General features: G+C 37.4%; 1 protein-coding gene across 1 annotated transcript in view; it reads left to right on the top strand.

The window, feature by feature from the left end:
• Nucleotides 1–648: 648 nt before the first annotated feature.
• TRIM66 (tripartite motif containing 66) overlaps nucleotides 649–26,170 on the top strand; it is a 40,747-nt gene continuing 15,225 nt past the window's right edge. The window contains exons 1-9 of the mRNA XM_032212896.1: nucleotides 649–652; nucleotides 2,158–2,376; nucleotides 3,196–3,328; nucleotides 5,303–5,419; nucleotides 6,462–6,576; nucleotides 8,737–8,883; nucleotides 10,002–10,119; nucleotides 11,396–12,366; nucleotides 15,286–15,429. Of these exons, the coding sequence (XP_032068787.1) occupies nucleotides 649–652; nucleotides 2,158–2,376; nucleotides 3,196–3,328; nucleotides 5,303–5,419; nucleotides 6,462–6,576; nucleotides 8,737–8,883; nucleotides 10,002–10,119; nucleotides 11,396–12,366; nucleotides 15,286–15,429 (1,968 nt within the window). The remainder of the gene's footprint in view (nucleotides 653–2,157; nucleotides 2,377–3,195; nucleotides 3,329–5,302; nucleotides 5,420–6,461; nucleotides 6,577–8,736; nucleotides 8,884–10,001; nucleotides 10,120–11,395; nucleotides 12,367–15,285; nucleotides 15,430–26,170) is intronic.

The raw sequence follows: 26,170 nt of genomic DNA, 5'->3' as shown, positions 1-26,170 counted from the left end.
GAAAAAAAGGTATAGAAGTATTGAATAGCAAGGAATAACTACTGTACACTAGCCTTGGTCTTTTCCCAAAAGACAATTCTTACTCTCCATTGTCTCACTTCTGATAAAACTTACAGTACGAACCTCAGAGCTGGCAAAGCACAAACAGGATCTCAGAGCCCCAAGAGAGATGTTACTTCAGCAACAGTCTGGCTCAAGCTGAAAGTGCAGAGAAAAGCTTTCGTGAGCTTTCAGTCAGTCTAATTCAGGCAAATTCCCAGAGGGACTTCCTCTTCTAAGTAATCACACAAAGGAAGCCTAGGTAACAGGGAACTGGACGCTCTGTTGAAGACACCAAAGAGGCAGTTCTGGAGGATTTAGATATCCAGGCTGAGGCCATAATGGTTACAGCAGCTCAGGGTTTCATGGAAGCTATAGTTCTATATAGCTAAAGTTATAGTTGGCCACATGCTAGATTTGGGTTTCTTTATTAGGCAGTACTGAGTATGATCTGGAGATGAAGAATTTTATATATATTATTTGTCATGGCCACACTACTTTTTGCTGAAATTTAGATTTATAGTTAACCATAGTTGTACAGGATCTACAAGTGTAGGATCTATAAACTCCAAACAGTTCCATGAGACTATGGGCATTTTTCTGACTAGTATGGGTATGTGTGCTTCTGTTGAAGAATTATTGCACGTTTGCCAAAACAAATCGAGGGAAACCTGAAAAAAGGAACATAGGCTTTAGAAAAAGACATTTGAAGACAGACATTCCAGTTATGATCTGCCAACTTGGAAATAACATTTCCAAGAACTCAAGGATTTAAGATAGGATCTTATTTTCTTTTGACCCCCAAAATAAGTGCTTGGCCTTATTTTTGGGGAGGTCTTGTTATTTTTGAGGTGCAGGAGGTAGGGAGCACAACACATGGCTGTTGCTGTGTTGCAATATTTTCAGGGAGGGCTTATTTTAGTGCATGTACTCAAAAGCCTGATTGGGCTAATTATCCGGGGAGGTCTTATTTTCAGGGAAACAGGGTAGTTATTAGTTAGGGAGAACAAAATCATGAGAATCTGCTACTTTTCTATTTGCTTTCATTTTTTAAAAATTGCAACAGGTGATTTACTATCATGTTTGATTGGATACATTTATATTTTACCTTGCAGCTATGCTTGAATTCTGATAAACACGTGTTAGAAAAATAGAACAAAGTTTAAGACTGAAAGGATATTCTTACCTGTTACTTCCCATATATTTTGAGGTGCAAAGAAAAACATAGGATATGATGAAATAGTTTAAATATGTCTCATCCATATAAAGATTTCCTAATTTATTGTAAGCTTCCTATACCTGAACTCTCAGACTCCTTATCCATTCACTGAATATGTGAATTATATATGGTTAGAGATCAAGAAGCACGGATCATGTGGTTGTTTTTTCATTTCTCTTGTCAAATGTATGGTGTATGGTGCAGAATGTGAAATGTTGCCATTTAAAACCAAGGGTGGAAAATGGGTCGTTATTAAATTTCAACTCCCAGCAACCCTGGTTAGCATGGCTGATGATGAAGGATGCTTGGCACTCATACAGTCATAATAAGAGAGCTAGAAATCCCATGCTTCTGTTTTAAATGGCTTGGTAATGTAATATGTCAAAGAATATATGTTATTTACCTCTGCCACTAGATAAGGTGCTCAAGTTTTACATTCTCTATTGGAAACATGTCACTGGGTGTCTCTAAAATTTCTCAGTTTAGTTGGGTGGTCTCTGAAAAAGGACTTTCTTTGATTTGATGATCAGGTAAGTTTGCAATCCACATATTAGCAGAATGAATAGTCTGCACAATTTAACACCTTCTTTGTGTGAATTCACCATTCCCTGATTTTTCTCTGTCTCTTATGTAGTGTTTAAAAAATGGAAATCTCTTTGTCCATTAAGACTATTTTCTCTCTAATGATTTATATTATCTCATAGCCAACTATCGCTATAGTCATATAAATCCTGCCTTAAATTATTGATTTCAAAGGCTGGATAATGCTATAAGATGCTAGTAAAGCGGTGACCTGCGCCATAATAGTTTTATGTGCTCCAAACTACTGCTGATCTATTAAATAGCAAATGCCACCTTTTAAAAAGAATAACTTCCAAATATACATTATATTGAGACAGTGACTCTGTCAGCTAATGGAAATCATCCCAATGTAATTATATTTTTCTCCTGCTCGAATCTATTACAGAATTGCTCTGGTTGCAAAGAAAAAAGACCTGCACACAGTTTGTGTACAAACTGCAACAAGTGGCTTTGTAGCTTATGTACGGAAGAACACAGCCACAGCAAAGAAGCAGGAGGAGAACATTATTTGCCAGTCTCCTTGAAAGGATGTTCAGGTAGAAATGGAACCAGCTCATGTTTTTTCCCATTCTTTTGCTGAACAATATATCTGTAATTCACTTATTGGACCTGTGCGTGTATAGAAACAGTGCCTTAGCTAATGTGATGCAGTTCTCAACAGAATTCAGTGATCCGCCACCCCCACTGAAAAACCTCTCACCATGGAATTGGTCCCTAGTGCCCAAAAGGTTAGCGGCTGCTAGTCTAGAATGTCTGTATCCTTCCTGAAAATTGCTGAAAAGGGCAATCAGCAAAGAGAAACTGAAAAAGATTCTAAAATTCTGTGGACTCACCTAAATGCATATTCTTTCTCTACTTTTGGTTGTTTTTTTTCCCTAGTTCCTTCCAGAGGAAGGACATGGTGTATTTTAAAGGCACTGTACAAAGAGTTACATTCTGCTCTTTTCTCTACAAGATTTTCAGTTCTAAATTGAAATAGTGGAGCATAATAAATTTATGATATTTGCATGTGAAGGATTTAGATGATTTACATATGAGCGTGAAATTTGATGGATATAAAATACATGACTCCTGACAATCTGAGATTAATTGTGTTAACTTTCAGAATTTATTATACAAGACCACTTAGTAATCATACATTTATACCAATCTTTCTCTAAAAATCATCTTCAACATGTATTATATCTGTATTTTTCCCCTAGAATTTTTCCTGCAAATGCAGGGTGCATTTTTTTTTGGTTCAACTGACTGCCAGTCCATGAGCTGACAGGAATTGACTGACCAGTTTGTCTCCTGTGCCTGATATTGAGGCAATTGCAATTGTTCTTATTTTATAGCAATGTTTTATTTTTCAGGAGTTGAAGGGGAAGCCAATGAAAATCCCTTGTTTTGTCCGCTGCATAGCCAAGAGAGGCTTAAGCTGTTTTGTGAGACTTGTGACGTCCTTACCTGTCGCTGCTGCCTTCTGACAGAGCACAAGGATCACAGGTAGGAAAACAAAATTGCCATGTTGTCTCATCCAAAGGTGGCTTGGTACAATAAGAGACAAGATCCCTTCACTTTTTAAGACTTAGGCAGAAAAGGGAATTGGAGCAGGTATAACTTTTCAAGCAAGCTATACCTGCTGGAATTCCTCCCTCCTTTCAGTTTTTCAACAGCCACGTGCCCACTCCTATTTCTGGCCACACCAAAGAAGCTTCTCTGACCCACTATAAATCAGTGCTGTAAAGCCAATGAGAATGCATTTGAGACCCTGCTCATTTTAAGTAGGACTAGAGTCAAAAATATATAGGGCTTTATTTTGTTTATGTATTTATTTAATGAATTTGTAATAAATAAATACACAAATCTCTGTAACAGCAACTCTGAGCAGCTTGTAGCATATAGCTCTCCTTTTTGTTGTTGCTGTTTTCTACCTATTTTGTTCTTCCCATCGTTTTCTCTTTCTTTTTATTGTTTCTCTAACTCTGGGCCATGGAGAGAGAGGTTTTGTCCGTTTTCATTTTTGTGCCTTGACTCCTGATGCTCACCTGGCATAGTCCCTGCAGCAAAAATTTGTGGCAGTATTTTTAGAAGTGATTTGCCATTGTCTTCTTCCTCTTAGTATTGAGAGAGAGTGATTTGCCCAAAGTCACTCAGATGGCTTTGTGTTTAAGATTAGATTAGATTAGCAGTTTTTAATCCAGTTCTTTTGACCACTACACAAAAATGGCTGTCATTGATATCCCTAAGGTGCTTTTTTATCCAGGTCATTCTTGTGACTTTGGGACAACCATGATCTGGATAACCGAGAATCTCCATAGACTCTCATTGATATAGACACAGATCTGAAATAATCACTGGAGAGGCTCCTCCGTCACACCAGAACCGTGGTTAGAATGCAGTGTTAAGGCTAACTCACTGCTCACTGTCAGAAGTTCGATTCTGACCAGCTCAAAGTTGATTTATCCTTCTATCCTTCCAAGGTTGGTAAAATTGTTGGGAATAATATGCTGACTCTATAAACCTCTGAGAGAGGATTGTAAAGCACTATGAAGTGGTATATAAGTCTTAAGTGCTATTGCTATTGTATTCTTGCCCACTTTCTCTGGCTTTAGGCTTCCCACACATGCCAAAAATTAGGTCAAGGAATATATGTTTTAGTTTTAGTTTTATTAAACTTGTATGCCGCCCTATTCCCCGAGGGGACTCAGGGTGGCTAACAAAACCAAATGGGGAAAGGGGGAGTACAAAAAACAAGAAGACAAAACAAATACAAACAACAAATTAAAAACTCATCAACAGCCGCAACCATTCGAGTGGGGCTGGGAACTCAACAGCCCCAGGCCTGCCGAAACAGCCAGGTTTTAACGGCTTCACGGAAAGCCTGAAGGGTGGTGAGAATCTCCACGGGGAGATCGTTCCAGAGGGCTGGAGCAGCCACAGAGAAGGCCCTCCCCCGGGGGGGGGTGTCGACAGTCGACACTGGCTAGTTGATGGAATCCAGAGGAGGCCTAATCTGTGGGATCTAATTGGTCATAGAGGGTAATTGGCAGAAGGCGGTCTCTCAAGTACCCAGGTCCAATACCATGTAGGGCTTTAAAAGTAACGACTAGCACCTTGAAGCGCGTCCGGAGTCCAATAGGCAGCCAGTGCAACTCGCGGAGGATAGGTGTAACGTGGGTGTACCGAGGTGCACCCACAATCGCTCGCGTGGCTGCATTCTGGACAAGCTGAAGTCTCCGAATGCTCTTCAAGGGCTGCCCCATGTAGAGTGCAATATGCTGCCAATCTCTGCTATGCAGGATGTTGTCGAGGGATATAGAATTGCTGTTTAATTCCTGTGGAATTGGGAGGGAGAATAGAAATGAATTTTGAAGGGATCGATCTTAAGAGGAGGGGTTGGCAAGCTGTTAGGAAAACTATCTGATTGGCCTTCTGAACCCAGGTAAAATTTCCAAGACTTTTCTTTTTTTCTCTTAGATTCAGGCATCTTCAAGAGGCATTGCAAAATCAGAGGGTTATCCTGGAAAGCATTACCTGCAAAGTAGAAGAGAAAAAAAATGTAATGCAAGTCTCAGCTAAACATATTGAAGACAGGTAATTGAGGAGATGCCTCTTTTAAGAAGCTGAATTGTGTAATGGGTTTTTTAACTGATTTGTATTTCTAAGAGTTAATTCCTGGGACTATGTAGAGAATGATTTGGTGCCTCTATAACTCTATAAATTGTCCATTCATTCAAATTCATAGCGTCTTTCACTGTGGATTGACATCATACAGTCATGCTGTTGTTTAAAGCACCATAGTTGTCGTGTATTAACTAATAATCCTCAGCTATGAGAAAATCCTCATATCAACCTTGAGCATTCCATATCTTTAAGGTTTTCTCTTTCCCTGATTTCTTTAGTGACATTTTTCTATGTTTACAGAAGTGTAACTTTGATATGGACTATGACTTGCTGGGCAGTAAGTAACCTAGTACAGGTTAGGACACTGTCAGTATATATAGCCTATATGGTGGCATTGTTTAAATAACCTGTTTATTTATTTAGTTTCTGAAATATTTATTAAAATCTATTAAAAATATAAAGAATATAAAGATTTTTATATTCATAAATATTCATAAAAAGTAAGAAGCCGTGTTCTATGGGTATAAAGTTATATTGTGTGATATCATTTCAGAGAAAAAAAGTGGTGGAACATTAGGTTGGTTTTCTTCAAGATGTGAAAATAGATACCAAAATACCCTTAAAATAAAATTGAAACTCTTATGTGTGACAAGTAAATATTGAATGTTATACAATTAATAGTTGTTCAAAAGTTCTGGCAAATAAAATTTAAATATGTAGTGCTTAATATTGGCAAAACTATTCTCCACTTTGAGAAAAAAATGATAAGCCCATTAAGTATATCATTTAAATGTTTATCTGTGTACAAATGCTAAACAGTAAATATTAGGTGGATCAATGCATCTTGCAACTTGAAAGATTCAGGCCCTAAATCCATATACAAATTCACTCTGCACACATTATCTGCATATATAACCCATATAATCTCATTTTTAACCTCCATAAATATGATTTCTTCCAAACATTTTGAAACATGATTATAGTTATTGAAATTGTTAATCTTTCTCTACAGATTGTTTGAAGCAAAACACTTGCAACGGAAAATAGAAAATCAGATCAAAATGGCCAAAATGGTCCTGATCAGTGAAATAAATAAGCGGACAAATGTTCTCCTTGAACAGTTGGAGGTAAATCGGATGGTTCTTGAAGCTAAGAAGATGAGGCAGGAGATGCCAATTTACTGTAGTACTGATTGGTTGATAAACTCACTCGTTATGCCAGTGTTTCCCCGGGTCTTACTTTCTTTTGGGTCCCAAAATAAACACTAGGGCTTATTTTCAGGGTGTGTCTGTATTTTTTTTCCCATATAAGGGAGGCCGCCGCCTTCTGCTTGCTCACTGCAGGGCAGTGCTGTCTCCATGATGCAAGGTGGTGGAGCTGCGCCATGCACACCACACCAGCTTACCTCAGAGCTCCACAGCCAGGTCACCCAAGCTCCAACATGTGCCTCACCTCTCAGCGGCGACTCCACCAGCCCCATCCTGCAGGACCTCCCATGGCCACTGGCCCGCTTCTTCTGCTTCCTCGCAGCCACAACAGAACAGGAGGCAGAGCAACGTGCCAGTATTGCAGCCATGAGCTGAGGCGGGGGTGAGTGGAGCTGCCTCATGTGCCTCTTACCGGTTTACCTCATGGCTCTGCAGCCAGGCTGTCCATTCCCTGACATCTGCCTTGCCTCATGGCCGTGGCACAAAGACACATCACTCAGCCTCCTGTTCTATTGAGGCTGCAAGTGAGCAGAAGTGGGCCTCCAGTCATGTGGGCTTGTCTGCACATGGGTGCTAGTACTGCCGCCATGAGGCAACTGTCAGAGCATGAATGGCCTGGCTGCAGGTGCCCTGAGGTAAGCCGGGGTGGGGCACATGATGCAGCTCCACCACCACCCTTCCTCACCTTGTGGCTGCAGCATCGCAAGCAACTAGGTGGAATGGCTGGGCGGGCAGCTGCTCAAGCTCCTAAGTAGGGCTTATTTTGGTAGTAGGGCTTATATTATGAGCACATATAAAACATTCTAGGGCTTATTTTTGGGATAGAGATTTGTGGGAGGGAAGAGAAATGCTGCCTAGGGAATCTTGAGAGGACATAGACAATTGATGCATAATGAGCAAGGAAAGAAACTCAGAAGAAAATCACTGTAACATCTTGAGTGTAAAAAAAGACTCTGGGAAATTTCAACTACCAGACTAGTAAGATTCTGTTAATGTAGCCTTACAGTAAAGTAGAATTAGCTTATGTAGTTATGCTTCCTATCTGATCTACCTGGGAAAGCTGACACTAGTTGAGGGAACATAAAAATGGGATGTTTTGGAAAAAGCAATTCCCTGGGCTATTACAGAGACAGAGAAACGGCTGGATATTTATTAGATCTGTACCATCATTGAGATTCACAATGTCAACCTAGATTTGCAGGAATTTAATACTGAAGGCAGTTTCTGTTCTAAGGAAAAGAGAATGAATGAAAACTTACTTTTCCCACTCTTTATTATAGCAATAGCAATAGCAGTAGACTTATATACCGCTTCATAGGCCTTTCAGGCCTCTCTAAGCGGTTTACAGAGAGTCAGCATATTGCCCCCAACAATCTGGGTCCTCATTTTACCCACCTCGGAAGGATGGAAGGCTGAGTCAACCTTGAGCCGGTGAGATTTGAACCGCTGACCTGCTGATCTAGCAGTAGCCTGCAGTGCTGCATTTAACCACTGCGCCACCTTGGCTCTTTATTGGTTAAAGCATTAGTGTTTAATCATAACTTGAATTAATTTTCAAAGATTTTTTAAAAATTAGAAATAAATTAGCCAGGGTGCTAGAACCAAAAGTTCAGCCTCTATTGATAATTATATTTACAAGAAATGCTTCAGGGTTAGGGTTAGGGTTAGGGTTAGGGTTAGGGTTAGGGTTAGGGTTAGGGTTGGCTGTTCTATTGGATGCTTGCTCATCTACACAGAAAAAGAGACAAAACTAAGCTACAGTCATAAAATTCTTGAGATGATAGAGAGCTACAAAAACAGTTTATTTTTCTGGGAATGAATACTTTGGGAGTAGCTGTGCTTATTGGGCCATGCCTAAATGTTATGTGAAGAAATCACTCCTCTGTGGCAGCCATTTTCTGAGAATGCCGAGCATAGACTTGAACCATTTTATTTGTGCCTATTGACTTAGCAAAGGTTTTTACTCCTGATCTAATTTGTGGTTTTTTTATATCTCATTTTGAATATAGATGCCATTTATTACCAAGCAAGCTATATTTTTAAATGACTGTTTGCTTCTTTGTTTCTGATTGTTGACAGCGGATCACCAGTGAAAGGAAGCAAAAAATGGAACAACAGCTTCAGGGAATTATGATGTTAAACAGGCAGTTTGAACACGTGCAAAACTTTCTTAGCTGGGCAGTATGCAGTAAAAGCACCGTTCCATTCCTCTTCAGTAAAGAACTGGTAAGAGTAAATGCTCACTCCGAGACACTTTAGATGGCCTTCTTGTCTAAAGTGTAGTTTGACCTTTTAAATGAACAGAGGGGTGTGCTATAAGAATTACTCAGATTGATCTTTCTTAAATGATCATTGAAAGATTATGAAGAGAGAAATAATATAAGTAGACAATGAGAAGAAGGTACTGATAGGTCAAAAGTACCCTGTTCCTACGAATAAAATGTTTAAAAGGCTTTTAAAAGCAAATAAAAATAGTCACCCCAACAGAAGTAAATAGTTGTTAAGTCTCAAAGAAAAAATATAGCTAGTCTTCAACTTACAACAGTTCATTTAGTGACCGTTCAAAGTTACAAAAGCACTGAAAAGAGTGACTGATGACCATTTTTCACAGTGGACCTTTGTAGCATCTCCATGATCATGTGATCAAAATTCAAAACCAGTACTTGGCAACTGGTTCATATTTATGACTGTTGTTGTTCCCCAAAGTCATGTGATCACATTTTGTGACCATCTGACAAGCAAAGTCAGTGGGAAAGCTAGATTCACTTAACAACCAGGTTATTAACTTAACAACTGCAATGACTTACTTAACAACTGTGGCAAGAAAGTTGTAAAATGGGGCAAAATTCACTTAACAAACATCTTACTTAACAGAAATTTTGGGCTCATTGTGGTCATAAATGTGGTATTTGTATTTTGTATTTGTATTTATTTGTCTTGTATGCTGCCCACTCCCGAAGGACTCCGGGCGGCTCACAATAGACAAGGAAAGGGGGAAATATGGTATAATAAACATTATTCTGGAATGGCTTTTCATGCGAGACACATTGATTTTATCCTCATTTAATTACTGTGGTGGCCAACTTTGTTGCCTTCAAAATTCCTAATGCTGATAAAACTGAGTTAAATGCAAGATAATTTATTTTATGGTAAATGGAATTCTATTCATTTTTCTTTTCAGTTCATTATAGCTTAGGAATCTCCACTTGAATATGAAACCCAGCCCATAGTGAATGTAAACAATAATTGAAATATAGGATTAGGTGCCCATTTCAAATCCTAAGCTATAAGCAGCCAATTATATTTTTATTGCATCAAACTATAATTCTCTGGTTTGTTACTAGATTGTTTTTCAGATTCAGCGTTTGCTGGAAACCAACTGTAATGCAGATGTGGGTTGTCCTTGGAAGATCAGATTCACGTGGGACCCGTCTTTTTGGACTAAACAACTATCCAATATAGGTAAAACAGTATATTGTATAATTGTACATTTTTTTTGAAAAAAATGTATTTGTGTGTGTGACAGAGAAAAAAATGAGAGACAGAGAGTGGTTCTTTATCTCTATGTACAGTAAGTGATATTGCCCTTTCTCTAATGATTTTGTGGCCTAGGAATGAGGAAGCCAGTTCAGAATTGTTTCTTACAGATCCAAAAAAGTTTTAGATGTGACAGAACAGAACATAATCAGAATCTAGGAGAACTCATTGTAAGAAACTGCAGGCTGGGCATTTCAAAATAAAAGAGCTTTGTTCCAGGAGTTCTCTGGAGTCACTGGAGGGTTTTAGATGACTGGCAGAGCCAAGTGCTTTCCTTTTTGTTGCCATATTGAAAATAAAACATCTCTGATTATCTTAGTGATCCAGTCTCCTGTTTAACTGATAAATGGAGAAAATATTATATTTTCAGGCTAAATGGCATAACAGGATTGCTGACAGTTTTTCCCAAAATTGGTTTCTTCAGGCTTCTGAACCTGGGACTATGATGACACTTTGTTGATGCACCCAGTGTCCTGATAAGCACTGGGACAACCACATTATTATTTTGATTATTAAGGATTTCTGTGGATTGATATTCTATTCATTACTATATTGTAGTGCCCTCCTTCAATGTACATTAGTTTAGTTCAGTGTTTTTTTGGGTAGATAATCAACAATGACCGGAATTAGAATTAGAAAAGGGCACACTTTAGACATGTGTTTTACGATATCCATTTTTGATTCCTGATGCTTAACATTTTGATAAAATATCAACAATTTTAGTCATATATTAGTCTCATACTTACTTATAAAAATACGTACTGACAGATTGGATCAAATCATTAGTTTCACTCAGTACTATGTTTTTAGAGTAGAACTATCTTTCAGAATTTAGTTGATCAGTGCTGCTTTCCTGCTGCTCTTATACTTATTGTTTCAGATCAGCAGAATTCCAGGATGGAAAACTTTTAGATGGGTACTTCATTACACCTTCTACTGAATATGAAATTGTTCTGTTCTGGGTGTCCCAAAGGTACTTTTTCAAGAGACAAGAGTTAGAGCTGAAGAAGCTTCTTGGATGAGAAGCAAAACATCTTCAAAGATAAACCAGAAAGTTCAATCATCTCTTGAAAAAGGTCCTTTGGGACAACCATGATCTGGATGACTGAGAATCTCCATAGACATCCTATTGTGGATAAAGAATCTTAAAATGAAGACTATTGATGCTATTCCCCCATTATTTTTGGTTTGTTCTTTTTAGGCCACTTGTCAATGGAAGGGGGCCCAAGCCACCATTCAGATGTACCAACATATGCAAGTATACAAGGAATGCAGCCATCTCTGTATCACCATCATGGCCATCATTCTCCAGTGCCACAACATGACCCACTCAATAACCAGCCCCACCAATATCAGCCTCCTGTCCATTGCCTGGCACCTATGTGCTTTGCCCATTGCCTTAATATCCCACATATGAACAAAGGGCAGCTTTCTCATCAAACTGTGAGCCACCCTCAGCCTTTCCGCCAGGCTTCTGAAATACAGCAACACCACCCACAACATTTCCCTGTGCAGTACAGCTTGCAGCAACATGAGAGGGAGCAGAGGTGTGCCCCACGGGTGCTGAAAAGCATGCAGCCGTGTGCTGAGCAGAAATCTCATCAAGAGCCTGATGGCCTAACTACCAGGTTGGGCAAGAACTCCCAAGAGCAGCCAATGCACCTTCCACCTATTTATCCCCTTTCGTCACAGGATGACCACCAAAGCCAAGGTAGTCATTCCCAGCAACTCCCTGTACAGTCTTCTCTTCACAGTCCAACAGTGCAGGTTCAAGTTGGTCCCCTCCAGAAGCTAAAGCTGAATAATTTGCAGCAACAGCCACAGCCGCCACCACCACAGCCTCAGCCACAGCCACAGCCACAGCCACCACAACAGGAACATGCATTGCCACCCCCACCACCCCTCTCACCTCAACAGTCGCCTGCCGCAGGCCCAAATGAGAAATCTCACGAACACGTGATACAACAGAGCTTGGACATCATGCACCACCAATTTGAACTGGAGGAAATGAAGAAAGATTTGGAGCTTCTCCTTCAGGCTCAGCAACCCAGCCTGCAACTCAATCAGGCCAAGCAGCCTCAGCATGTGCAGCAAACCATTGTTGGCCAGATAAACTACATTGTCAGGCAGCCAGCCACAGTTCAGCAGCAAAACCAAGAAGAAGTGCAGCAAGTGAGCTGACTAGATTTATTTTCTTTTGATTTTATATATTTGGTGACATCTTTGTTAACATTAATGAATATTCAATCTGAAACAGGGCTGGTGAAGGATTGAGTAAAAGACATTTAGCCCAGGTTAAGAAATAATTGCTTATTTAACCTTATTTATTAGTTTCTTTGTAAAATTTACTGGCCATTCATCTTACCACAGGATACCTTTTAACCTTATTTTAAATAAATCCAAGTAGATATGTTTATCAGGTAACTGATCTTTAAGTTAGGCTTGAAATATTAAGCTTTCCATTTAAATTTATGTGAAAAAATAAATTTACAGAACAGTTTCTTATGGATTGCATTTGACTCCCATTCTCTCATTTTTTAAGGGAAATCTGCAAATATGTTTCTCTTTCTCCAGGTGAAGAATTGTTAGATAATTTTAATGTTTATTTAAGCAGGTTTTTAAAAAACTTTTTAATGTTTGTTTTTGCTTTTAAATGTTTTGGGCCTCTCCAGAACAGAGAATGCTTACCAGATCAGAAAGATGGAGTGCAAATCAAGGATAACATCAAGGAGAGGATGGCGGATTAATATTGTCATGTTACTCAGAACCCCATTAAACTGTCCTGTTTTTGCTTTCATGTGATTGTAGGATGCCTAGATTTTCAAGCTCTTAGACCACTACAAAACCTAAAGGAGAATCCTTAGCAAATAGACAGTTAGTGCATGGTGGGGCAGAACATGGTGTCTGACAAATCAAGAAAAGAGAGAGGCTGGACATGTCACTTTAAGGGTCAACTAGTATTAAAGTTATATCAAACTTCGTTTAAATAGAATCCACTGACAAATGCCCAGTCTATAATTAGGAGTGAATTTTCTCTCTATATTTCCATGCTGTAAGGGGGAACGACCCATTAAGATGCTGGACTTGTCAATCGGAAGTTGGCAGTTTGAGACCTAAGTAGCATGTGACAGAGTGAGCTCCCATTCCTGCCCCAATTCTTGCGCCCTAAAAGCAAGCACATGCAAATAGCTAGATAAATAGCTAACCCTTCCAGATAACAGTGTTCCATGTGGCTTCGGCATGTGGTCATGCCAGCCACATGATCACATATGTCTTTGGACAATTCCGACTCTTAGATATATAGATAAATAACCTTTATTGCGGGAACATATTAAAAATGATTTTTGTTGCCTGCTCTCAAAAATGTACACATATGTAACACATATATACACGTGCCCCCCTCAGAGGGAGAGGGAGGGAGAGAGAGAGAGAGAGAGAGAGAGAGAGAGAGAGGCTACATAATTCTACACCCAAACATAATTCATACGCATATGTAATCATAATCTTTAACTGTGAATCAGGGATGAGCGCTGCTCCCTAGAGTCGGACATGTCTGGTAGGAGAAATCTGTATCTTTCCTTAGAATTCTTTATTGGCCAAGTGTGATTGGACACACAAGGAATTTGTTTGGTGCATATGCTCTCAGTGTACATAAAAGAAAAGATACATTCATCATGCATCATAAGGTACAACACTTAATGATAGTCCTAGGATACAAATAAGCAATCAAATCATAGTAGGAAACAATCAATATAAATCGTAAGGATACAAGCAACAAAGTTACAGCCATACAGTCATAAGTGGGAGGAGATGAGTGATAGGAACGATGAGAAGACTAATAGTAATAGTAATGCAGACTTAGTAAATAGTTTGACAGTGTTGAGGGAATTATTTGTTCAGCAGAGTGATGACATTCGGGGGAAAAAATTTCTTATGTCTAGTTGTTCTGGTGTGCAGTGCTCTATAGTGTCGTTTTGAGGTTAGGAGTTGAAACAATTTTCTGTCCAGAATGCGAGGGGTCTGTAAATATTTTCACGGCCCTCTTTTCGACTCGTGCAGTATACAGGTCCTCATTGGAAAACAGGTTGGCAGTAATAGTTTTTTTCTGCAGTTCTAATTATCCTCTGAAGTCTGTGTCTGTCTTGTTGGGTTGCAGAACCAAACCAGACAGTTATAGAAGTGCAGATGGCAGACTCAATAATTCCTCTGTAGAACTGTATCAGCAGCTCCTCGGGCAGTTTCTTTTTTATATTAAAAAATTGGGTAAAACTCCTCTTCCCAAGACGTTAGTCCTTTTCTTGGAGGAAAACTGGTATTTTTCCCAGGGCAAATAACAATTTTGAGGAAAAATTATGCTCAGATTCATTACCTGGGGAAATGATGTGAGAATATTCGGTAAAAGAAATATTTTCCTCTTCATCATAAATAACATTATAAGTTTAAAATACCAGTGGAATGAAAATAGTGTCTCAGAGGTGAATAATAATGAAATGTTATTTTAAGATAGCACAATCTTTTTATTTATAAAAGTTATTAATATATTTTCAGCTGAAAGGCAATCAGTGTGATTTACCATGTTTTAATTCAAATAATATTCTTTTTAAAATAATAACATTGAACAAACAAAAGTAACAACAACAAAAATTCAAACTAAATGACTGAGAAAAATAGGATCTGGGGACTATTTTTACCACTCTGCTGATTCCCAGCAACTGGTGCTCTCCCAGATTTCCGTAATCTCATAAATGTCTTTTATGTGCGGTCAAAAGCCACCTCAAAATTTTGAAAGAATTATGAAGTTCATTTGAGAAAAGATGTGTTCACTGAAATGCTGTGGTAAGGACATTTAAGAAACTCAAAATGGATGCCAGCTTCTACGGTAAATTGGTAATATCTAGGCAGCCAAATGAAGGCAGGTTAACACAGAATATACGTATATATGAAGCCTGAAAAGTATCCATTTGTTTGGATAATATAAATACTTATTTATATACTGTTAGTGATCTTGTTGCCATGTGCTTATTATTCATTTATTTTGCTGGTCATTGACTGAATAAACTATTTTATCTATGTACTATTTCTTTATGAAAGATTGGTGAAGATTCTGCTGAATCAGAAGGTCAAAAACCAGCACTTCCTCTTGATAGAAATGTGATTCCATCTATGTCTCAGCCAGGAGATGAAGCTACTGTCAACAGGCAATCTCCAGAGAGTATATTGAGTCCAGTCAGAAAGGTAAACCTTCCTTCCTTCCTGTAAAATAATGTTTTTTTTAAAAAAAAAATCTATATGACTGGTTTAAAAAAATCCCCTCTTTCTCTACCTTTATAAAAATTGAAGGTGAACTTTCACCTCGGTGGAGAAAGCACATTTATCTTTATGAATGAAGTAAAACATAGGAAAAAACAGTATTTATTAGATGAGCTTTCTGGACAAGATGATTTTGATATTTCTGTTGTAAAGTAATTGAAGCCATTTTAAGGTTAGGGTTAGTATTATATTGCCTTATTTGTTTGTTTTAGATATCCATTATGGCAAGATAAAACTCTGAAAGGATAGTTTGATTCGACAAAAAAAATGCTCAAATCTCCCTATCAAAGCAGATTTACAAGGTGAAGCAAGGAGCCAATTCGATGTATATGCAGTATTTAATAAATATGCAGTACTTCGATTTGATTTGCAAATTCAGAGGCTTTTTTGCTGCTGGGAGGGTTACAGACAGTACATTGTTGCAATTTCACTTCCATATATTGATAATATTGGAAATGGGCAGAAATAATGTGTAACCAACTCTCTGACCTTGACGTGAATAACCGGCATCTTGTGTATGATTTCATTCAATTGCCTGCCAACTTTTGGGATGATAAAGCTAACCTTGATTTGAGTTTCATTTACTTTTTCAACTGCTAGTTTCTATAATATGGCCAAACACAAGCCTTAACTCTGCTCATTATCGTGCTGGATATGGAATGTAACATATCTGATGTTACAGAGCACCTTAACTCTGATCACTTTAATATGGGCTCATAGTTATCCAACCCTCTATACTCTCCTGGGTCAACTTTTATTTTTAAATTCTTCATGAGTGGGACAGGTTTAACTCATCCACTAAGGAATAAATGAGTGCAAGGCAAACATAAGCACTGTCCCAAATGTTTGCTGCTCTTATAAAAGTCTGCTTTATCTGTACTAGATAATGGCCTGCATTTCTCTCAAAGCCTGATGTTTTCTCATATCAGCCTATTTCTATTGTCCCTGCTGACAAATAACGTTGTACAACTTTGAATCCATTTGTCTAGAGCTGAATCATTACTTCCCCCCACCCACACCTTTGAATCTTTGAAATATAATTATACCAGAAAAAATCCACAAAGGTCTATCTTCAATGAATTATGAGTTATTAATTTCTGGATGGACATTCATATTTTAGAGCTGTTTCGTAGATTATGTTTGTTTATTTGTATATTTAGAATAATATTTTATTTTTATTTTACTTATTTGAAAGCATAACCAAGAAAAAAAAATTGGGGGGAAGAAGTTGAAAAGAAAATTTAAAATTATATAAAACTGAAAAAAAAAATTCAAAGCAATGTTAGATAATACTGCGAATAACAATAATCTTTTATCAATGTAGCATTTTAAAACCACTATTAAAACCAAATCAATACTCAATACAATAATTAGCAAAGGCAGCCAATATACAATAAGTTAACAATCAAAACATTTTGTAGGAGCTTCTATCTTTTCTGGGCAACTCTGTCTTTATTATCACAAATCAAGCAAGATCTGGTACTTTAAAGCCTTACATTTACTTGTATTTTTTAATTAAAAAATAACTTCAGTATTGCTCCTTCATGTGGAAAATATTTTTGTTTCTTTTTTTTTGAATAATTAAAATTTATAACTAAAGGCTTCTAATTAATTTACAAAATTGTAGCAATGATGTTGGCAAATCTGACATGTACAGGTAATATAGAAAAATACTATCAGTTGGAGATTGTTGTAAAGTTAAGAAAGGCAGTGAAGTAAAGAATGACAACCCTGATATCAGGATGAGGCATGTGGTTTTTCTTTAGTTCCTACTTCCACAGGTTGTGGAATTATCATGTGGCTTAGCTCTTTCCAAATTCTTGATATGTCAGAGCTATAAGTCTCAGAATCCCCCATGAATGTGGCCACCGGGTATTATATATTATTGTGAAGGCAAGACTGCAAGGTGACATATGCAAACTGTGAGGCTGTTCACCGGGCATGATAGTTTGTAGTAAGTACAAAAGATGGCCTTGAAGGGAAGAGAGAAAACCTATTAGCAAGACAACGATCAGATAGATGAAGCTTGAGTCCAGCCCAAAATGTGGTGTATGAAAATGGCTCAGATAGCCCTTGCCCCCTACCCTACATTTCACAGGAAGAGAAAAGAGAGAGGAATACAAGGATTTGATAGATTATTAAGGATTCTGAGGCTGAGGAGGTAGATGATCTAAATCTTCTTTGCATAATCTCAAGTGATGTCTCCCTGCCCTGTTGCTGAGAAGAGTAATATATTAATTATCTTCAATGACAATAACAAATGATACATTTATGTTGATATCAATATAGATAGGTTGGAAGGAGGTTTATGATGTGGACACATAGGAAGAATTGTCCTTACTAATTGGTTTGTATTAGTAAAATATATTTTGTTTTTTAACACACACAAGGTATTTTTTCTGATATTACATGTACAGCGACAGAGAAATAAATCGTTAAGGACTGTACCAATGATTGTTATATATGTGATTGTTGTTTCAATTCCAGCCATGCATGATGGAATCTCCTTTTGTAATATAAGTATACAACATTCTGAAAGCTGCTTACTTAAGTTGACAGATATGAAAATGAGACAGTTCTTGGAATTGCAACTTGAGCTCTTCATGTGTCAGCCTTGATGTTAGCTCTTCTCAGGTTCTTGGTCTTCTTCTGTTCTGTTCTCTTTTCCATGGTGTACTTCATGGCCAGTATGAAATGCTTATACATAATAAAGAAGGGATGACTTACAAACGCAATTTAGTAGTGAATTTGTTGGAGCCAGACAATTATCATTTGCTAAGGAGCAAGCAAAGCAAAAAGGCATATTTGTATATAATTCTTATAGAAAAACACTGAAGAACTTTGCATATATTTGATTAATTAGATACTGTTCATAAGTAATAGAAACAACTGATAGATAAAACAGAGGAAGGCTACGATTGCCTCTTATTGCTCAATGTCATTCACTAATTAGGAAGAACTGAAGAACTTTACAACTGGCTTAACCAATAAATTGGACAACAACACCCAGTACACCCATTCTGATCAAATGGAATTCATCCCCTGATGATACCTGATGGACGAAGTCTTCTACATTTTTGATATAATGCACAAGAAAGAAAAACCTATCATTTGAGTCCCATGATAAGAAAGCTGTCATGCTGAATTCATTCAAGTATTTTCTTTGTCTGATGCTTTCTGAGTTTAACTCTACCATGGCTTTTCAGGCTAATTATTTACATTGTTATGAGTTGATTTAAAGAATTGACTTTTATGCTTTTCATCTGAAAAGAGATGTTAGACAAGCTATCTGTCGAACTATAACAACTTCTATACTGTTGTAATGAAGATTATGTCAATGAAGGATACTGTATGTCCATGAAATCACCAGATTATAAATATGATTTGAAGAAGACTTTTTATTGGTGAACATAATGAACCAAATATGAAACAATCTGGCCCTTTTCTCTTACTGGACCTTCAACATCTCCCTACCAGGCTTACTTCATAGATTTTGTAAAACATCTGAATATAAAGCCAACTATTACTGGAATTCAGTTGGGTCTAAAGCAATTCGTCAGTTTGTTCAGCATATCAAACTGGTGTCACCTGTTGTGGTCCGCCGGTGGCCTGTGGAGCTGGCAGCCGAGTGGGACAGTGAGGAGGTTGGCGAGGAACATGGGCCAATACTGGAGTCTGGGAAAGGCTCAGACGAGGGCTCTGCGTCAGAGGCAGAGAGGGGGCCAAGGCCATGTGATAGTTATTTGCTGCCTCCGGAGCCTCCAGAGTCTGACATCAGTGAGGACCCTGTTCCCAGTGTGCACATCAGCGGGGAACCTGTTCCCAGTGTGCACATGCACAGAGGTATCAGAAGGCAAGAACAATAAAAAAAACAGGACTGACTTGGGAGTAAGGCTTGGAGATTATTGGCCTCTCCCATAAGACATAAAGGAGGAGTGAACGGGACATGAACTTTTGCAGGAAGCAGTTAGTTTATCTGGTCGGTTCAAGCTTTGAGAAGTTCTGTTTGACTGTGCTAAGTTTGGCTTTGCAAAACTAATTAGGCAATTAGGTCTCTGGCAGCATTTCAAGGGAGATAAGGGGCGTGCTTATCAACATTCTCCTGAAAGACTGAAGCAACTCGAGCAGACATCTGTCGGAATCTTCATAGACTGTTTGTGAAGCCTTGTAGGCTGTGAATGATCATAATTCACAGCCGTATAAATAAAAGAGGTTTTGGGGACTAATATTGTGATTTATATTTTCTCAGGAAGCCTAAACATCACCTCAGGTCTTTCTGGTATAATCAACAACTACTTTTTAATCAACTGCATGCTAGAAACAAATTAATCCATGGACTCTTCTATTATTTCAGCAGTTTCCCTAAGCCAACATAAAACTCTTAAGGATAATTATGACTAAATCAGTCTGATACAACAGAATATGATTTATTGTATTTTACACCAACTCACTACAATTATTAATTGAATATCTGTATGTCTCTCAAAGCTTCAGAAGATTGGACACCCCAATGCCAATCACTTTAGATGCCTTGATTTGGAAGTTATTTGTTTAGGAAATATCATAGGGATAGACTTAAGTAAATACTCAAGATGTTTTCATCAAAGATACACTATTTGGAACTACTGAAAAAATAATCTGCTTTCTGGCCTGAAGTTATGTAGGATTTGTCTTTTCCCCCAACTGGGAAGCAGCAAAGGCACATCAACCTCTTAAAGAAAAATATTTCTTCTTCAATGACATATTGCAAAAAGCTGAAGTAATATAGTTTCAACACTGGTGTTTTCAAATGTACCATTTTCTCAAATCAGTAAAATAACATGTGGAGGCTTTACTGACAACATTTTAAGGATGTAGTTTAATAATATAATGTTCAAACAATTTTTTGTCCCCTGGTTTGTTTTTTGTCTTTCAGTTTTTAAGAAGTAACTTTCATAGAAGGATATTGCAAAATGGAGGGAGTGGTTTAGATTACCAAGTTGGCAAAATATCTAAACTCAATCACTACTAACATTAATTTAAAGAAAATATTATTTAAAATGCTTTCAAGCAACATCATTTAGTTCAGCTAAATGAGCTAGGACTTTATCTAACTGATGGGAGAATTTTTCAACTGACTAGCTGCACATTGTTTTTTGCTATATATGACTTTAAAGCCACCTATTCATAGAAAGCAGTCTATGTTTCATTCGCAAAGTCTGGTTGAAAAAAACAAGATAACCAAATGCCTAAGAAAGATTTAAAGAGTATTTGTATGTTTGGTACCATTAGGCTGTTGCCAATTCCTCCTGCACTGTCATGCAACACTGTAACTGCAGCTAGCAGATGCCACTTTATGATTACATATGAATCAAATCCAATAACCGATATATTTATATAATCACCTTCTGCAGATAGTAGATACATTCCAAAAATAATGTACTTGCAAATTTGGAAACTGTGTTTAGTTTCAGGGTTTTTCAGATTCTTTATATGACAGAGTGCAGTAGAATATTCAGAACTATTGCAAGCAATGATTGAAAATATAATTTGGCAAAAGCAAATTGACAGCAACTCTTAAGAACACAAGGAGATTCCATCCTAGCCCAATAGATGGGGCTATAATCATGCTGCCATTTGTTTCTGAAATGTTGGTTAGACATACAATCTTGTACAGTTGGTTGTGTATAAAGAAGAGGTTAAACTTTGATAGCTTGAGAAAGCAATTGTGTCATGAACACAGGAGGGAAGATGAGGAACTTCATGTGATAGTTCCCAATGATATTGTACATTGCATTCTCAGTGTCAGTGCTTCTGGGAGAAATATCACTACGTATACAATAATATCGACTGTTCAGCTAAACATTGTAGTTTTGTAACAAAAATTCTATTGTATTTGGTAATGTGTGGATGATATATAAAAATATAGTCATGTGCAACTCATTAAGATATATGTAAGCATATCAAACATATGGATATGTTGTTAGAAAATTATATTGTGCATAAAGATGGTGATAATTATTTGTACTTTGCTTCCAATTGCTATGATGACATAAGCATCAGGCATGTGACTGGTGACTTGTTAAGAACCCAAAGCATCAAATGAGCCCAATAGCAGTACTACTCAACTTTCATTTTCATTCTCCTCAAGCTTACCACACATGCAAACACTGATCATTTAGGTACCACATAATAATAATAATAATTGCTTCACTTCGCTCTTATAAAAATACTATCTGAAATAACTATTATATGACCAGCATATGTGCAAGTGCAGTGTCATATGAAGACCATCTGTACAGGATTATGACTGTCTGAGAAATCTTTAAACTGAAAATTGAGCTCAGAATGATTTAACAGGAATACTTGTCTTGGGTTTAGAAAAAACAAATATTTAGAGAGCGAACAAGAATTATCAGAGCAATTGAAATTAATTACAATAAAATTGTGTAATTTCATTCATTATCTTGGCTCTTTTAGTAAAATGTGTCCTTTCCAGGATGTTTTTTTTATGATGCAGTAAATCTATGCATGTTATTATTTTCTTTGAAAAAGAAAAGCCTACACGTAATCTTTCAATGTACATTTATTTATTTTTTTACATTTAAAATCTACAACATAATGCCATTGTTATCATATGTGGAGGCTCAGTCAAGCTTTTGAACCAGTGCAGGTGATTCATATTCCACTGAGGAATTCTGGCCACATGTCTCTTGTGTTGTTTAACCATTTATTTTAATGTGAAACAGCATAAAAAACAGGACAGGTATAGCACTTTTTGAGTCTTCTCTTTCCCTCCCTCTGCCCCGAGTACTAGAAGCTTGGGATTGTAAGATTAAATTTTGTTCAATTTATAACAAAAAGCTTTCACACTATTACAGATGTGAGGTTTCAAAATATGTTGATGATTGTAGGCTAAATCCTAAATCTTGCTACATTGCTAAATATGCACCTGACATAAGCTTATGGCTTTATCAGAGTAACTTTACCAGTTTTTCAAGCTGTTTATTTTCATAAAATAAACAGATACTGATCTCCTAAGGACATCTCTTATCCCAAAGTCTTTTGACATTTAAATTGACTTGTTTCTGTCATAGATTTGATAGGTTTACTTCTCTTGTTTACATCTCTTAATTCTATGAAAAGGCAGGGCAATTTATAAATATGTAATAATATTTTATTTCTTTATTTCTTTATTTTGTAAGTGTATATGCCATCCATCTTGCTATCCAAAGCACCTCTACATTTGGAATTCACTTAAAATGATTAGATGATGTGATAGCACAAAAAAGTAGTTCTATTGCTAATCAAGCACTCAGGATTCAGCATCAGCCAAGTTGTTACTTTCAGATCATGTCTTGGGGGAAGCTATGCTATCCATCTCTCAGGATATGCCTAGCAACTCTCTTTTGTCTTCTTGACCATGTGTTTGAACAGGCAAGTTGGTTTGAACTTTGTAGAAAGGTTGCTTAGATTTCTCCCTTTTTTTAGATCAGTTGGCAGTCCTAAATGTTAGAAATGGTGGCCTGATGCCAGTGCCTCACAAATGTCATGGAGGTAGATAGATCAGTTGAAATGGGCATGGATCAGATCCTTTGGTCTCTAAGCAACTTATGAATCTTGGAGTATTAGAGAAGGCCAACTCATTATCTCTCCCCCCTTCTTTTTCTTTTAGGGGAGACAATTGTCAAATCATTTATTTTTATTGTTATTAAACAATGATGAATTTTTACAGAATACATAGCTGATTTTGTATTCCATCACGTGGCAACAGGAGAGTCTTTTGATCAGAAACAGTTTATTTAAATTCAGGTGTAGGCTTCTGGTCACTCTGAGTTAAACTTCAGCTAACTTGATTTGAATTACTGCATTTGTTTAAGTTTACAGCATAAAGGAGTTGCCAAGGGTTTGTTCCACTTAGCTGCATCTTTTATTACTTTGCATCCATTTACTCTCAGTAATTTCTCTGCAATTGCAAAAATTCTATGCCATTTTAGCAAATCCCAAACCTGTTTTTTATTAACAGTTGTCATTTCCTTATCCAGTTTATTCTGTAGCTTGTTTTGCACACATTTTTCATTCTATTGTTCCTTTTAAATACGACTTCTATCTTTTAAATAGGCATTATCCCTGCATCACTTGATAACTTCCTGATACTGTAAAAACAAGAAAGTTAATATTTTCTCCACTTTCATGCCATTAATGGTATCATATCCTAATTTTTCCATGTAAGGCTGACATTAAATGTATGGAACAAAGACAGTGAAAACACCTACAATATTAAAGTTGAAATCCACACGGTCAACATGAAAGCAATTGTAGGAAAATAAATACTTTTTCATTAAAATCATAATTAATCATTTTCAGTTTAGATAAAGAGCATCATTTCAGATGCTCCTGCAATTTATATGTTAGCATAAGGAAAAATATAGAAGTGAGATTGTTCTTTCACTACATGAGTGGAAACAAATGAGAAGAGTAAGAAGTGAAAACATAAGGATTGAGAAAAGTAAACAAACTGCATATAAGTGAGGATGTGTTTGCAATATATCATATATCAAAAAGTCAAATGAATTAATGGCACAAGTTGCAGCATAAAATCATGATATGAACGTTCGTGATGTTGAAGGGTGAGATATTAAATTTTTTTAGACAACATAAAAATAGGATAGACGTATCATAATTTAGGGCAGTAAAAAACACAGGGGGAAGATTCCTCTCCCTTTCCTCCTAGCGGAAAAAGGAATGATCATTTTAAGGAGATAATTAATTGAACTTAATGAGCCTTACTCCCAATACATTTTTATTGCATCCTTGACAATAGCTTTGTGAATCAGCATGAAAATTTATCAGATCTTGCCAGGATCTTAGATAAGTAAGCACACACATGTACAACATTTCATGTACACATTTTATTGGGCAATGCATAGTTTCTTTATTATTGATATCACAAAATTAACTTTTATCCAGAGAGAACTAGGCAATTTGATAGCTCCATTTCCAATTTCCCCGCTATTGTTCCTTCTTTCTTTTAGTAAGATTAATGTTTTTATTGATTTAAGGAGTTATATTTTCCATGTAACTATGCTACTAATAACAGTGACACTGTCATTACTTACCAAGATGTTGCTCTGATCTCATTCATGGGTGAGACTAGCTGAGACTATGCTGAACTGGTACAGCATAATTAGCTGTACCAGTAACAAAGAAATATTTCCTCACTTTTCAACACCATCTAAGGATAGCCCCAGTGTGCAAAAAAACCTTTGCAGTTTATCATCCTGATATCTTGGATGGATGTGACCAGACTATAGAAGAGGTTCCACAAATCTACAGTGCTGTTTAGAACTGGTTCCAGCTCTCTACCCGCGCCCGTCTGCACATCATCAAGATGAAGAGCGAGAGGAGAAATTCTGGGAGTTGAAGTCCACAAGTCTTAAAGCTGTCAAGTTTGAACACCCCTGGGTTTTTTTCTAAAGGGTTAGGGATGCAAGGGTCTTGTAACTTGACAGCTTTAAGACTTGTACACTTCAATGCCAGAGTTCCTGAGCCAACATGACTGGAGGAGGAATTCTGGGAGTTGAAGTCCACAAGTCTTAAAGCTGTCAAGTTTGAACACCCCTGGGGTTTTTTCCTAAACGGTTAGGGGTGTAACTTGACAGCTTTAAGACTTGCGTGCTTCAAATGCCAGTGTGTCTAAGCCAACATTTTGGTTGCTAAGCGCCAAGCCACTCCCACTTGGTTACATAGCTGGCAAGCCACTTCCACTTGGTTACATAGCTGGCAAGCCACTCCCACAAAGCAGGCCACACCTACAGAAGAGGTTCTAAAAACCTTTGAAACCCACCACTGGACCAGACTCATATTTTTGGAATTACAGGGACAAGGATATACTTCTTCTCTGGTCACTCCAGCATCCAACCATTTCTTCCTCAGTCTTTGCCTTATTAGCACTTTATATCCCAAAGTTAGTTCTAGATCTGTAACTATTCCCCTCTTTGCTTTTGACATCAATTTTTCTTCAGTCTTTTAACAAGACAAAGCATCATTCATCTTCACTATTTTATTGTGGGGAAAAGTAGGGTTTACTTCCTTGCTAGTTTCCTTTTATTTGTCATGTTCTTTAGAATAGAATAACAGAGTTGGAAGTGACCTTGGAGGTCTTTTATTCCAACCCCCTGTTTAAGGCAGGAAACCCTACATCACTTCAGACAAATGGTTGTCTAATCTCTTCTTAAAAAACCTTCAGTGTTGAAGCATTTACAACTTCTGGAGGCAAGTTGTTCCACTGATTAATTGTTCTGTCAGGAAATTTTTCTTTAGTTCTAAGTTGTTTTTCTCCTTGATTAGTTTCCACCCATTGCTTCTTGTTCTACCTCAGATGCTTTGAAGAATAGTTTGACTTCCACTTCTTTGTGGCAACTCCTGAGATATTGGAACATTGCTGTCATGTTCTGTACCTTCTTCCCTCTCCTTAAAGGAAGAATAGCAATAGCAATAGCAGATTTTTATATACCGCTTCATAGGGCTTTCAGCCCTCTCTAAGCGGTTTACAGAGTCAGCATATTGCCCCCAACAACAATCCGGGTCCTCATTTTACCCACCTCGGAAGGATGGAAGGCTGAGTCAACCCTGAGCCGGTGAGATTTGAACCGCTGAACTGCTGATCTAGCAGTCAGCCTGCAGT

This window comes from Thamnophis elegans, chromosome 1 (assembly GCF_009769535.1).
Source record: "Thamnophis elegans isolate rThaEle1 chromosome 1, rThaEle1.pri, whole genome shotgun sequence".
Taxonomy (NCBI): domain Eukaryota; kingdom Metazoa; phylum Chordata; class Lepidosauria; order Squamata; family Colubridae; genus Thamnophis; species Thamnophis elegans.
This window is presented reverse-complemented; position numbering and strand designations above follow the sequence as displayed.